We start from the raw sequence: 14,944 nt of genomic DNA on the forward strand, positions 1-14,944 counted from the left end.
AACACATGAGAAAATGTCGTGGACAATTGCAAAAAAAAATATGTGTTATTCAAATTTATTCGATGTACGTACCTTTTCTGTTAGTTATTGTTTTAATAGTTTTGTAATAATCTTACATTTAACCATATACATCGATTTATCAGGAATTAATATTATGCATTAATTTATTTGACTTTTATAAGCATTTTATTTTTTTAAAAAAATTGACCTTAGAATCTAAATTTTCTAACTCTACTCATAAGCTCACTCCATGATTCAAGCCTTTGATAGATTCCATCACTCCATGATTCTCACTTTATGATTAGGGCTTCCATAAATAAAGGAAAAGAAGCAAGAAATATCTTCTTCAGTTTCAATCTTAGAATCAGTGAAGTTTTTTTAGCCCCAATAAGCTCTTATTCCATACCCTGCCATCACTACAGTGCCAAACCTCCAACACTTCCCATAGGAGTTTGGAACCCAAAATTGTTTCTCATTTTCTCTAATTTCATTTTTTATAACATCACCCCAATGAATTTAATATAAAGAATTTTAACTTTGTTAATAATTGGACATGGATTTTGAAACATGAAAAGTGGGACAAATTTCTTGAAAATAAAACTAAAGAGATTAATTTCCAAATGTACAAAGATTATAGGGGCTTGGAGAATATTTTAACCTATATATATTATAATCATTAGGGATGTGTTGAGTTGAATTCGGTTCGGTTCGGTTAGATCTTTTTAGATTTTTCTAACCATTTATGATAATTTAGTTTGGTTCAAGATTTGTCCATACTATTTTTTGATTTTGTGCTTTTGGACTTTAGACATTCTTTGCAGTTTCAAAGTTCCATGTAAATAGAAAATAATCAATAACCTTAATATAGTATTTTCTTTGTAAAATATTTTTATAAAGAATTTTTGAGTTATTTTTTGTATTTTAAATAAAAATATTTATTTTTACTTCATAACAAAAAAGAGTTTGGTTCTGGTAACCAAAATTTTTTAACTTATGGAAGCTATGGTTGGATATTTCCCAGAAAAAAGCCAGAATATGGTTTTTATGGGTGGTTTAAGAAAGTATGCGTCCATTACACAAATTGTTATTTTAGTAGGTATACTTTCTCTTTGTGGTATTCCACCATGTGCTTGCTTTTGATCCAAAGATGAAATTTTTAGTGACTATTGGTTGTATTCACCGATTTTTGCAATAATAGTTTCGTCCACCACTAGATTAATAGCATTTTATATAATTCGGATCTATTTACTTACTTTTGAAGAATATTTAGACATTCATTTTCAAAATATAGTGGCAAAAAATAGTTTTTCTATTCAATAAAACTATGGGTAAAGAACAACAACAAATAATTAACAGAAATTTTCGTTGAAATAGCAATTTGAAGGTTCAAAAGGAATCTTTACTATTTATTGTGTCATTTTATTTATTTATTTATTTATTTATCCTTTCTATTTAATTAGGTCTTCAATAGAGGTTTTTAATTTGTGTTTTCCTAAAAGAGAACTCTTTTATTGTAACTAAAGTAACTAGTTGTAACTTCAAATAAAATTCAACAAAACAAAAAGGGTTCTTTTATCATTTTCATTTTTCAATGATTCATTTCTCATTCTTTTGTATGATTTTTATCTTGTGAGGTTTGACATTTGTTTTTTAGGAAGTTCATCAGCTTTGCTCTTTGCTTGCATTTCAAGGAAATTTTCTTGGGAAAATTTTTATTTTAGAACATCTGTTTCTATGAACATATAAAAAGGAGTACAAACAGCTTATTGAAGATTCCTGAGAAAGAAACTTTGCATCATTTGAATATTCCTTTAGCCAAATGCTACTGAACTGGCTGTCCTATTTCTTGATTGTAGAAAAAGATTCTTCTTTTTCGCTATAGCTGAATTTGATATACAGTTCCTTTCAAAGTGCCCATTCTAAACCAATGCACATATGGAAAAGCATTATAACATAAAGCTGATTATCCTTCCTATGAGCTAAAGATACGTATAAACAGCATAACGCAGAAGCAATATGCAGCAAGCAGATTCCTGGAACAATTTGGGGTCGGGAACTTTTTTTTTTTTTGAGACTATACCAAGGAACGTAGAGTGTCGACAATGGAGTCTATGATTGCATGAGACTGCCTTGTAGCTGCGAACTTTAAGTGTTTAGGAGCTTCTGCTCTATCAAAATAGAAACCACCAGATACCAGTTTCTCTTTAGGCTGTAAAGCCAACCATATAACTGTGTCCGCACCTTCTTCACTAGTTCTGAGCTTTCCCGATAACCTGCAATGAATTTGCAAAGGTAAAAAGGTCAAGATAAAAACTGAAAAAGGAATCATTGTGTCATGTATTGGACAAAGATGAGTAGGAGTAGTCGAGTTGCTGCTTGGAAGAAGAAACAACTCACCATTTGTTAAAATCAGGTAAACTTTTAGCTACTCCAGGTGTCTCAGCCCAGCCCGGGTGCATTGAGTAAAACCCAATTCCTTTGTTCTTGTACATCTCAGCCCACTTTTCAGTTAGTGCTACCTAAGAAAAAATAGCAACAAGGTTTAGACATTTCTTCAAGGGCTAGCTGCCTAGTTTGGGAAGTGAAACACAGAAAACAAGCTTGGCATCCTGAGGTCTATCATTTGTTATACAAGATCAACTTTGAAAGACAATCATGACAGTGTATTATGAACTTTAGAGAACAGATTCCATATTGGCAGAGGTGCAGTAGAGAAAGCTCCCTGAATGTCATGATTTGAATTTCTCTATTTATAGGGTTAAGCCCCATAAAAGAACAGCCTGAGAGGCGGTGTTTACCAATCCTAATGACTACCGAACTTTCTACCTCTCCCCCCCCCCTCTGGTTAAGTAACTTACATATTACTAATCAATACCTGGAAATAACAAAGCCTATATTGAAAACATTACCATCTTAACAAACAAATATGCAAACGTGTGGACCCAAATATATGTGGTGCACAAAATCCATGATTTCCACCAGGCACCATATAAGGGCAGTGTGGAAGATACACAAAGTTCTACGGTAAAGATGGGTGCAAGATTTTCCTTTTGTCATGTTTGGTAAACAAGAGGTCTATGAAGTGTACAGTCAGAAAATCATACAGTAAAGTTTTTCCCCTTTTACATGTTCAATAAACCAGTGGCCCATCAAGCATGCAGCAGGGTTACATTCTTTATGTCATACTTTCTTGGCATATTGAGTTTGACAATGGAAAAATAATAAACGTTGCAGCCATATCTAATCCAGTTAGGAAATTAATTGTCTGAAATGCATTTCTTTTCATGCCAATAAAAGAAAATCAACCAAATTAGTTTCGTCCACAAGAGTTAGCTAGATATGTCCATATGTTTCAAAATGTTGTTGCACTTTGCAATTAGAGTAAGAAAATGAAGATCATACATCACATTGACATTACAGGAGAATCGCAATAAAAGCCTATGACCTAATATCAATAATATCCTTTTTTTCCTAATCTAAAATTCGGTAAGTTAGACAGTGATAGTTCAATTTAGTTGAATGATTGGCAATATATTACCAAATCTAATGTAATATGTAAAATGTTATTTCAGCAAAAAAGAATAATAACTTTTTGATAACTTCTAGCAGTAGAAAAGCTATCAACTTAGCTGACCTGAACTCGCTTGTTCCTAGCATATTGCTCTGCCCCACTAAATTTTCCATCACTAAACTGCAGTTACAATGAAAGGAGAATTCATAAGTATCCATTAATTCAACTAGCGCTATAGCTAGGGGTTTAGGAATGGACCAAGACAAGGAAAACAACTACCTGTAGATCACTGGTCAAGGGAGTAGTATACATTCCACCAGATGAAACTGTTATGACTCGAGCATCAGGAGAAGCTATCTCCAGCAAAGGCAACATTAATTCTGTTGTGGCATAAGTGCCCAATACATTGACAGCAAAGTTCAACTCAAATCTGGAGGCACATTGGAAATAAGAAAGACAAGACATCAAATATTTTTTTCTATTCTTTTTCCTCAGTTTTAATGAAGGAACAGAACACATGATGTATCGAATATTTTTGTAGTTAAAGTGAAAAGCACACCCTTCAGATGTCGTAACTCGTTTCTGCTCCATCAGTCCAGCATTGTTGACCTGAAGGAAATAAAATTTAAAAAGAAGAAAATCATAAGCGTTACATATACAGCAATGGTTTAGCAGAATGGCAGGCTACTCTTAAATAAATGTTATCCCTTTCTCATTAAATATTGGAACAGAAGACGATCCCAGTCTATATAAAGTTACCAACTGAACAAAGACAAGTGTTTCAGAATGGTAGACAAATATATACAACCAGATATTGAAGAAAAGTACTAGTTATTTAGAACTTAAATGATGCCACCCATTTCTAGCTGTAGAACAACTACTATTTCTTGGAGGAAACTTTAACTAGTAATAAGCAAAATAGAACTTTACAAGAACATGAACCGGAACATCCTTTGAAGAGAACCTGGATGCAAATGACTTGATCTCGCTGATGGACGAAAGATCACAAACCTGCAAGCTATACTTTATAAGCAATTTAAGACTGAAACATTGTAGATAAATTATAAACCATAAAACTGTAAACAGGTAAGGGCTTAATTTATGAAAATTCCAAAGAAACAAGCTTTTCAGAATCCATCATGGAAAACAAGAGATTAGCAAGGAATAGATGATAATTACTTCCAAATGAACATTTGGATTGCCAGTTGAAGACTGAATTTTAGAAAGAGCGGTTTCTCCCTTCTCCTTGTTACGACACACCATATAGACAGTTGCTCCACTGCGGTAAACATCATAATAACATGAACAAAAAGGAAAACAGAATGCAGGTACATGCAAGTTTATTTTTAATAAATCAAACAAGCAAAAAGGTCAGAAAATAATCAACACCATGATGCAAGAGCCTCAGCAGTAGCAAAACCAATGCCAGAATTTGCTCCTGTGACCACGCAGTTCTTCCCCTCTATTCGTATTTCCATATCTTCGGGTTTGAATTTCTTGGAGTGTTCCCTGAAAATCAAAGAATATCTTAAAGACAATATACAATAATGTCAAAAGATCATTTCCTTGTACTTAATCTTTGATGAGCAGAGCGCTGGCTTCTTTGACCAGTACTGAGAAACCAATATTAGGCGACAACTAGTGAAGATACGCGCCGATAAAAAACAAATAACTTAAACCCAAACTCACAGAGTCAAGAAAATGTGCAAGTGTCAGAGATATTTTCTGAACACCTATATTAGCTTTGATTATTATTATTGAAGGATTCAAACTTGAGTTCTTATAATTTCAATTATCAAGTTATAAGAAAAACTATTTATTCCATCAGCAGAAAAGGAATAAATATGCATAAAAGCGCCAATTTTGCTCCATAAAAAAGGACAAGGTTTTGCAAGAGGGGCAACAAGTGAACTTACAAGAAGCCATTTCTGGTGAAATTCAAGTAACCATAAACTCCAAATGCAGATGCCCGCCAAGTCTTGTAGACAAAGCAAAAAATAAAATCAGTAAGCCCCCCAAGACAAAGGATAAGTTTTAACAACAATAATAAATGAAAAGGGGAAGTGATTACCTTCAGAAGGAACATGATTAGTGCTGTGATGGATATGTGAAATTCAAAGTGTGAAGTTGCATTTTTCATTTGTTTTTAAATTCTTACATTGTAGATAGGAGCCCTTGAAATTGGTTGTGTTTGTCGTCTGCTGTTTTGCCACGTTGCTAAATATATTGCCGTTAGATGCTCTGCTGTCTGAACCAGTTGGAGGATCGGGAATTGATTAGCATATTGACTCGAATAAAGGCATTGAGCTAGTTGATTAGTAACAGGTGAATCTAGAAATTTGTTTTGAGGAGTTAAAAAGAATAAATTGTAATTTTTATAATAATAAATTAATAATTTTTAAAAGATTAAATTAAAATTTTATCATTTTTAGGGGAGATAAAGTGCAATTTTATTTTTATTAATTTAAAATTTTAAAGTGTCAAAATGTAAAATTTTCCATTTTAGGGAGGTCGGGGCCCTTGTCAGCCCCCCGAGATTCACCCATGATTAGGAAATCAGTACAGATCAGTTAAATCAAGAAAAAAATTGATCGAGGTTAAACCAGATTTTTTTAAATAAAATTTTTAAAATTATTTATTTAATCAAACTGAAAAGACATGTTGGATTAACGAACCGGTGGCCTTGACCAATCCGATCACCAGTCCGATTCTGAAAATATTGATTTTTCGTACATTATACTTAAAGGAAAGAATCCAAGTCCAAATTTTGAAGATAATATTATTGAAATGAGTGATCACAAATTCTAAGAATAAATCGTAAAATAGACATGAAAATAAAAAAAAAGATCTTTAATTTAACTAATTTTAAATTCGTGCTATCAAGATCGGGAAAAAGATCGTGTTATCAATGCAATAATTAATTATAAATTTGATGACACAACAATATTTAAAAAATATTTAATGCAAATGTATAGGAACTGTTTTCTTGTTTGTGCATCTCATGGGTGTACTTTATTTAAAAATTAGTTTTAATCTTAAAAATCATGTCAATTTGTTAAATTTTGAAAATAAAGTAAATTTAAATAAAGGAAAATTATATTCATAGTCACTTAATTATTATTATTTTTACCATCCAATTATGAAAAGTTATAAAACAATCACCTAATTATTCAATTTTGTCTTTTTGATCATCGACTTGCTAATGGTGACAACTTTTAAAATTGACATAGTAACAACTTTAACCTTCAACATTTGTACATCTATCAATTTAGTCTTGATTCTAAAAATTCAAACCCTCAATATTTACACATGGCGTAATTTGGTTTTTTTTCTTGTTTTTCTTTTTGCAAACTTGATTTTCTTTGTAACACTTTCACCTAAAAAGCTAAAAACAACAAAATTGAATAGCTAAATTTGATTGAAAATATATAAAAAAAAAATGGAAGCACCCATAAATCCAAGACAATAATTGTCATATTTTCTTATTCTTTTAATATTAACCCTCAATGTCACAAAGAAAATTAAAATTGAAAAAAAATTACATAATGTATAAAGTTAACCATCTTTGCTCATTTAGCTAGATCAGTGAATACTTTTAAGTTTATGCGAAACTAGTTAAACTCAAAGCTCATCTCTCATTCCCCAAAAGAACTGCTTGAAGCTTTCTTCTTCAGTTGGTGCCAGTTCGAGATCATACTTGCTAAGTAGCAAGAACTCTCATTCATAGTCGACTACTAGCATTATCACCTTGTTTCAACATCATAAATTCTTGTTTTCAATCTTCTAGATATAGTTCGCTGACATATTTCTTTTTGAACTCCTAATAAAAGAACATCCAATCAATCTAATCAGCTAGCACATGTCAGGTGAAGGTTAGCCAGCATTATATGTCTAATCTTTTAGAAGTGATACCAACAAGTAACACACTTAGGCGATGAACATTCTAACTGCTATAGAACTCACTTGGTTGGCTCTAACCAGTTCTCAGCTAAGGAAAGGTCAACACCTTTCAATCCCTTAAATTTAATTGCTTAATATTTTCGTAACTCTTATATTGTGGTTCGTTGGGATACAGCTATCAACGCAACTTGCGGAGCAGCTCTCGCATATCAATTAAACAATTTAGGCAAGCTATTAAATTCAACACTTAATTATAATATGTTATTTAATCAATTCTGTGAATTAAATGAGCCTACCAAAGCTTTTACGAAGAATCGATGTTAACGGAGGACTAAAATGTAAAATTTTCAAATTTACCGAGTTGACGACGCGACGTTAAGGGAATCATGTTACGACATTGAAGGTAGAAGCTCAACATTGTGACTTCAATAGAGGATATTGCGACTTTGGAGAACAGGAGGTATTGTCGAAAAAATGGAGCAGGGGATGTCGCAACATTACATTCTGACGAACTCACCTTGCGACATGTAACATCCCGATTTAGGGTCGGAACAGTGGTTTTGGGACCACAAATCTGACGAGGAAAAAATTTATTATCATTATATTTTTATGGCCTACGATTTTATGGAAAGATTTCGTGAAATTTTCGTTCGAAAATTTTGAAGAAATGGGCACTCAATTTTGTCAAAAGGATTAAATTGTAAAAAGAACAAAAGTTGAGTTCTACATGTTAGAGGTGTCCAATTATTATGAAATTTTAAATTGGAGGTCTTTAAATGGAAATTATACCATTGGTTAAATTGTGGACAAAAATACATGAGATAAGTGAACTAGGAGATTTTTAAGTGAAGGGTATTTTAGTCATTTAGTTATTAAAATGAATTAAAAACAAAATTAAAAGCCAATTTTTGTCCATCTTCAAGCTAGGGCCGAATTTTACAAGGGGGAAGCCATAGTTAGGGTTTTCAAGCTTCCAAGCTCCATAGTAAGTGATCTCAAGCCCCGTTTTTAATGTCCTTTACGTTTTTAGAGTCATGGTAATTTGATTTAGCTTATTCTATCAGTAATTTAACCTAGGGTTCATATTTGGAAAAATACCCATAGGTGAAATGTGTTTATTTTGATCTTTTATGGTAGACTATGAAGCTTGGAATTATGTTAAATAACTTTTGCTAAGCGATTTTAAGTGAAAACGAGTAAAACGTCATAATCGGTAAAAATACCTAATGTTCATAAGTAAGTGTTAGAGTGGGAATTTGATGTTACTATAGAAGGGAAAAATGTTCAGCATGTCATAAAACATAAGAATAAGAGATGAAGTTTAATTTTCGAGCTTTGGGACAAAAGTGGAAATATGCAAAAGTTTAGGGGTAAAATCATAATTTTGCCAAAATTGAGTTGAGGACTGTTTTGATAAATGTGAATATTAAACAAGTTAAATTTGATATTATAGATCAAGAATAACGTGGAATCAATCTCAATCGGGGAAAGGAAAAGATCGTAGACTAAATTGCAAAATTACTATATTTTGCACCAAGGTAAGTTTGTATGTGAATAATGCATTGTTTTAATTTTATTTAATATATTGTTGAGATATGATTGAATATAGAATAAATATTTGATGTAGATTACAAAAATGTGGTTAAATTTGAAAAAGTTGGTAAAATGTTGTAAAATAAGGTTCCTGATTGAACACTCGGATTAGATTGGGATTCATTGAATGTAAGGGGTTGCTAAGTGCAGATTCCCCGAAACTCTGATCAAAAAGAGGTTGCTAAGTGCAGATTCCCTGAGGGGTTGCTAAGTGTTGATTCCCCGAATTATTGATTCTAAAGGTGGTTGCTAAGTGCTGATTCCACCGTATCCTTGATTGTGAAAGGGGTTGTTATGTGATGATTCCCCGTATCACTGAATATAAGGTGGTTGCTAAGTGCTGATTCCACCGAGTAACGGTTAATATTCCGAAGTGTTCATAGGGGAAATTGGACAAGTGAAAGTACATGTGAAATGGATAAGATTACGTGATGAATATTGGGTTCGAATCGACCCTTGAGTAAGATGATATGAAGTATTAAAACTATTAAAGAGTAACTTTAGAAATAAAACAGTTTTGAACAACAACAGTTGTGTAACTTTGAAAACTTACCAAAAATGGTGGAAATTGAATTAGGGATTTTATAAGATATGAAATTAAATCTGAATGAGTCTATTTTCACATAAAGGAAATAGAATAGGTAAAAGAGTTAAATATTTTGAGATATTTGAATTTTAGTGAGACAGGGTCAGAATGATTTGGAAATCCCCTGTCCCGAGTTTGGAAAATCATTAAAAATTGTAAAAAAATAATTATGGTTTGTAATTTACATGGTTAAATTTCTAAATGAGTCTATTTGTAAGATAAACAAATTGGAACATCATTTGAATTCTTTATAAAGAGATAATTAATTTTTAGTGAAGAGGGGTCAGAGCTATCGAGCAGTGAAACAAGGGAAACTTTAAAGAATAAACTGTACTAATTGGCTAAACCAAAAATTCTTATGGTAAGAATATATATGAGTATAGTTTCAGGGAAAATTTACGGATCTTAGTTTGGAGTTTCGTAGCTCTAGATAAAAATGATTTAGTGACTGTGACGCGAATAAACAGCTTGCCAGAACTTGAATAAATAGTGAATTTATGTGTGATTAAGATTATATTATATATGGAAACATGCTAGAAACTTGTTTATTAATCACATACTTACTTACTAAGCTATATGCTTACTCCTATTTCTTTTCCCTTGTTTTATAGTGTTACCAGTTCAGCTTGGAATTCGAAAATAGCCGGGAACTCATCTACACTATCCACAACTTTTGGTATTTTGTAATCAATATTTCTAAATTATGGCATGTATAGAAGACTTGATTTTGATGTTATATGTTACAAAGTATTTAGCCTAAATGTTAGTTTATGTTATTTGATAAATTATTTTATACAATGTTAATCATGATAGTTAAAATGTTAAGCATGATTTAAGTATATTTGAGAATATAAATGTTGGTTGAAACATTGGAACTGGCTAGGTTATGATCTGAAAATTTGCAAGTGAGGTTACATATTTATAAAGGGGATTATGTCAAAATTTTTGTAAAAAAAAAATCTTAGTTGGAACGATAACAAGTGTTTGTGTTCTAGTAATACCTCATACTCTGTTCTGGCAGGGAACACGGGTAAGGGGTGTTACACGACATCAGAGGACTGTAATCGTGACACCTCTTACTGGCAAGTTCACATCGTGACGTTGAAGGTATGTCTTCGCGATGTTACCTACTGAAATTAGAACATATTTGAGCATTACATCACAACAACTTGATACATAAGATCATTAAATTTTTCTAAGTCCATATAAGTCCTATGCTTCATACATATATACATTTTCAATTCATATGCTTATAATCAAATAATTTTTTTTCATCCAAGGTACCAAAATGACAATTCACAACATAAAATTGAATCAACCTTAGGTACATGCCACTTATTGATAACGAAATGAGACTATACAAACTTACTAAATCAAGAGCTGCGATCTAGATAATACTTCACTCCTCGGGACCTTGAGATCTACTAATACCTGTGCATTGAAAAAAACCCGTATATTGAGCGATAAAGCTTAGTGGTACTTCCATGATTCAAGTAAATAATATGATAAACATAACATGACAAGAATGCAATCAAAATATTATTAGTTTCTCTACAATTCAAATTATCATTCATGTCTCATGTACCAAATTCATGTCAAACTACATTTAGCATATCACATATATACCATCTTATACTTTCTATCACCATACCACATTCTCATATATGTCACAACATATCACAATTTCATTTATTTTTCTTATTACTATCTTGAATCCTCTTATTCGTTTTACATTCATATCGGCCCTCAAAGCTCGTTTGTAATTAGTTCACATGATGTTTCACTTTTTATCGATTGTCACATTCAATAAACATATATGGTATACCATTTTCAATTAATATTTCATATCAACCATCATTTGGAAGTTTATGTTTTATGATCCTTATTAACCGGACAATGACTCAAGATGGATACATAGATCATCCCACCATCACACCTATATATCTAGCACCCAGTGCCTCATCAAAATGTCCAAAGTATAAATTACACTCTATGCCCCATTAGTATAACTGAAGTAAAGTGTACTCTGCACCTCATCGGAAGTTTGAAGTATAATATGCACTCTACGCCTCATCGGTATAGATCAAAATATAATCCTATACACTAATCTTATGTCATGCCAACTATACCCGACGTTGGTCGAGACAATTAATAAGGTAACGAATGAATCAATACATGTATGTGTAAACGGAAAAATATATAGGTTTTTCCTATATAATTTATCACCTTTTTACTTAAAATTGTTGTTAAAACCAAGTAATTGTTTAATAAATTAATGAAATATGTGAAAATATGAAATTAGGACATAAAAATTATTAAAATGTGATTTTTGTTTTATTATATAGTTTTCATGTATAAAATAGCTTATTTTATATTATTTTAAGCATATTATATTTTTAAGCTATGAAGTGGGCCACGCATGATTAAATTATATAATAAAATATAATGTTATATTTTCGTAATTCATTTTAAATATTTCATTAATAAAATTGGGTTTAATTAATTAATTATATTGATTAATTAAAGTGGTTAAATTAATTCATTTGGTCCTCTAAACTATCTGCTATTTTTGACAACTCTGAGAGTTTTCTTCTAATTGCAAAACCATCCAAAGTGGGGACCAAGTCAACCCAATTTTCAGCTACACATAGCTTATTATAGACCAATTTTTGGTTTAATTACATAAGGCCCTTGAAAAGTTAAAGAAATCAGAGATTTACCTGAAGATTTGTTGGAGACCGAGTCTTAGTCCTGAGTTGTTGTGGCATTCAAATTGACCAAAAATCAAGGAAAATCAGCCATATTTCCTCAATTCATGGCCGGCCACTCTTGGAGGAGGTTTCAAAGGATGCACAGTCCTAATTTTAGCAAACTACCTCCCTTGCCTCACCTATAAATAAGAGCTCATTTCTCACTTTTTCAGGCATCCCTCATCCATCATCCCTCTCATCTCTCATCCTCTCTCCCAACTCTCTTAGATATCACGCCTATCATCATCCTTGCATCAGGATTTTAGCAAATTAGCCTCTTAAAAAGCCCTTGGTCAGCCACCTTGGAGAACCATCAGCAAAGGAGCAACTCAAAGAAGCGAAGGAGCCTCGTTAGTCAGAGTCTTGGGTGACAGCCACTGTGAATTGGGTTTAATCTTTCCTTTCTTTAATTTAATTTAAATATGTTTGCTATGAGTTCTATGTTATTGTTTACAACAATGATAGCTTAAATTTTATTTAAGCTAGGATGATTATTTTGATTAAATAATATTTATGTGATTCATGTTTATAATGTTTGTGCCTCAATCGATCATGTTTTCAATTAAAATCAAGTCTGTATTTCGTTCATACGTGATTGAAATGCACCTGAATTAGCTGAGCGATCCTAACTAGACGACGGCCAATGGACGCATAATTGAAATGTGCATGCTTAATTTAGATCCTAACCCGATTAAATTGTAGGTTGCATAACAACCCTAACCAGGCTCTGTTATCTGCATAGTTTGTAGATTTGTGTGATTAAATTGTTTCAAACCTAACATGTCCCTGCTACCTCACACGAATGCTAAGATACCGTTAGTAAATAAGAATCAGTAAAATGCATATTTACTAAGTAAAGGATTCTGAAAGGACCTAATTTGGTTTCCAAACTCATGAAAGATCGAGTTGCCATGGAATGTTTTTCTGAATATTATTAAGCATGACGATAATAAATTAAGTTTAATTAAAGTAACTGTCCTAGTTTATTTATGTTATAATTGTTACAAATTGTGTTAAATTTTGCTAAAATCTATTTCATTCATATAGTTTGCATATTACGATAATTTACATTAGAGATCATTGTATCTAGTTTATACCACTTCTCAACTATATTTTGTTTTTATTTTTCAAATTGTTAATATAATTTTAAAAATTAAGTGACTTAACGCAAATACAATCCTCGTGGAAACGATAACTCGATACTTACTTATTACTTGATAACGACTGTGTACACTTGCACAAACTCGAGCATTACAAGTTTTCGACACCGTTGTTGGGGATTGTCAACTATTGCCATAGTCATTTTTTTCGTGAAATTATTTATTGTCAATTTGATTTATTTCTAACATTATTAACTTATTCTTTTTAATTTTTATGATTTTCTTCTCAGGTGTTTATGAGCATAGATCGAATTATCGATTTCTTTCCTGTAGACCCTGAAATTGAGAGAACTTTCAGACAAAGAAGATGTGAATGAACAACTCAAAGACAAGTCGAGATGGACCTTAGAAATCAGAATCAAGACCAAGGTAATGAAGCAGATTATGTACAAAATCCTATCCACATTACCGATGATAGGGATCGATGCATTAGACAATATGCTGTGCCACTTTTTAGTGAGTTAAACCCAAGAATTAGAAGGCTAGATATTGAGGCAACTCGGTTTGAATTGAAACTAGTGATGTTTCAAATGCTACAAATGGTCGGCCAATTTAGTGGTATGCCCACGGAAGATCCACATCTCCACCTTCGATTGTTTATGGAGGTGAGTGATTCATTCAAGATAGCCAGTGTGACTGAAGACGCACTGAGGTTGAAGTTGTTTCCGTACTCGTTGCGAGATCGAGCACGACTATGGCTCAATTCATTGCCACCAAGTTCAATATCTACATGGCAAGAATTAGCAGAGAGATTTTTGGTTAAGTATTTGCCACCTAGCAAAAAATGCTAAGTTGAGGAACGAGATCACAACTTTCCAGCAATTGGATGATGAGTCTTTGTTTGAGGCTTGGGAGCGATTCAAGGAGTTACTTCGTACGTGTCCTCATCATGGGATTCCTAATTGTATCTAGTTGGAGACATTCTATAATGGTCTCAATGCACATACAAGATTGATGGAAGATGCTTTCGCGAATGGTGCAATTTTGTCTAAGTCTTATAATGAGGCTTATGAGATCATCGAGACGATCACGAGTAATAACTATCAATGGCCAACAAATCGAACAACTTCAGGAAGACGTGTAGCCGGAGTTCATAAAGTTGACTCTCTCACTTCGTTCTTGGCTCAGGTATCGTCTATTTCCTCTATGTTAAAATAGTTAACCGCTAATAGTATTAATAATTTTACAGCTCAACCACCAAGTCCGTTTAAAGTAGTTTCTTGTGTGTACTATGGGAAAGGTCATTCTTTTGAGAATTGTCCATCAAATCCCGAGTCAGTGTACTATGTGGGGAACCAATATCAAAATAGGAGTGGACAAGGACCCCAGTCCAACTTCTACAATCCTTTATGGCGTAATCATCCTAACTTTTCTTGGAGCAACAAAGGAAATAGATTGAACAACAACTTATTGCAGTAGAGACCCAACCAATCTTAAGGGTTTA

The 14,944-nt window shown here is 32.4% G+C and overlaps 1 protein-coding gene and 1 non-coding gene across 2 annotated transcripts; both read right to left on the bottom strand.

Annotated features, from left to right (window-relative positions):
* Positions 1-1,749: 1,749 nt before the first annotated feature.
* On the bottom strand, positions 1,750-5,727 carry LOC105774092 (uncharacterized). The gene is made up of 10 exons (XM_012596435.2): positions 5,583-5,727; positions 5,428-5,489; positions 4,901-5,020; positions 4,691-4,790; positions 4,442-4,522; positions 4,071-4,120; positions 3,791-3,941; positions 3,635-3,691; positions 2,398-2,519; positions 1,750-2,273 (listed from the first exon to the last, which is right to left on the bottom strand). The coding sequence occupies exons 1-10, from the start codon at positions 5,649-5,651 to the stop codon at positions 2,075-2,077; spliced, it is 1,011 nt and encodes a 336-aa protein (XP_012451889.1). The 5' UTR covers positions 5,652-5,727; the 3' UTR covers positions 1,750-2,074.
* An 8,562-nt stretch (positions 5,728-14,289) lies between these two features.
* Positions 14,290-14,396, bottom strand: LOC128041987 (small nucleolar RNA R71). Its single transcript, XR_008197195.1, has one exon. It is a non-coding gene; the product is annotated as a small nucleolar RNA R71 (small nucleolar RNA).
* Between the last annotated feature and the right edge of the window lie 548 nt (positions 14,397-14,944).

Source organism: Gossypium raimondii, chromosome 6, assembly GCF_025698545.1.
Source record: "Gossypium raimondii isolate GPD5lz chromosome 6, ASM2569854v1, whole genome shotgun sequence".
NCBI lineage: Eukaryota > Viridiplantae > Streptophyta > Magnoliopsida > Malvales > Malvaceae > Gossypium > Gossypium raimondii.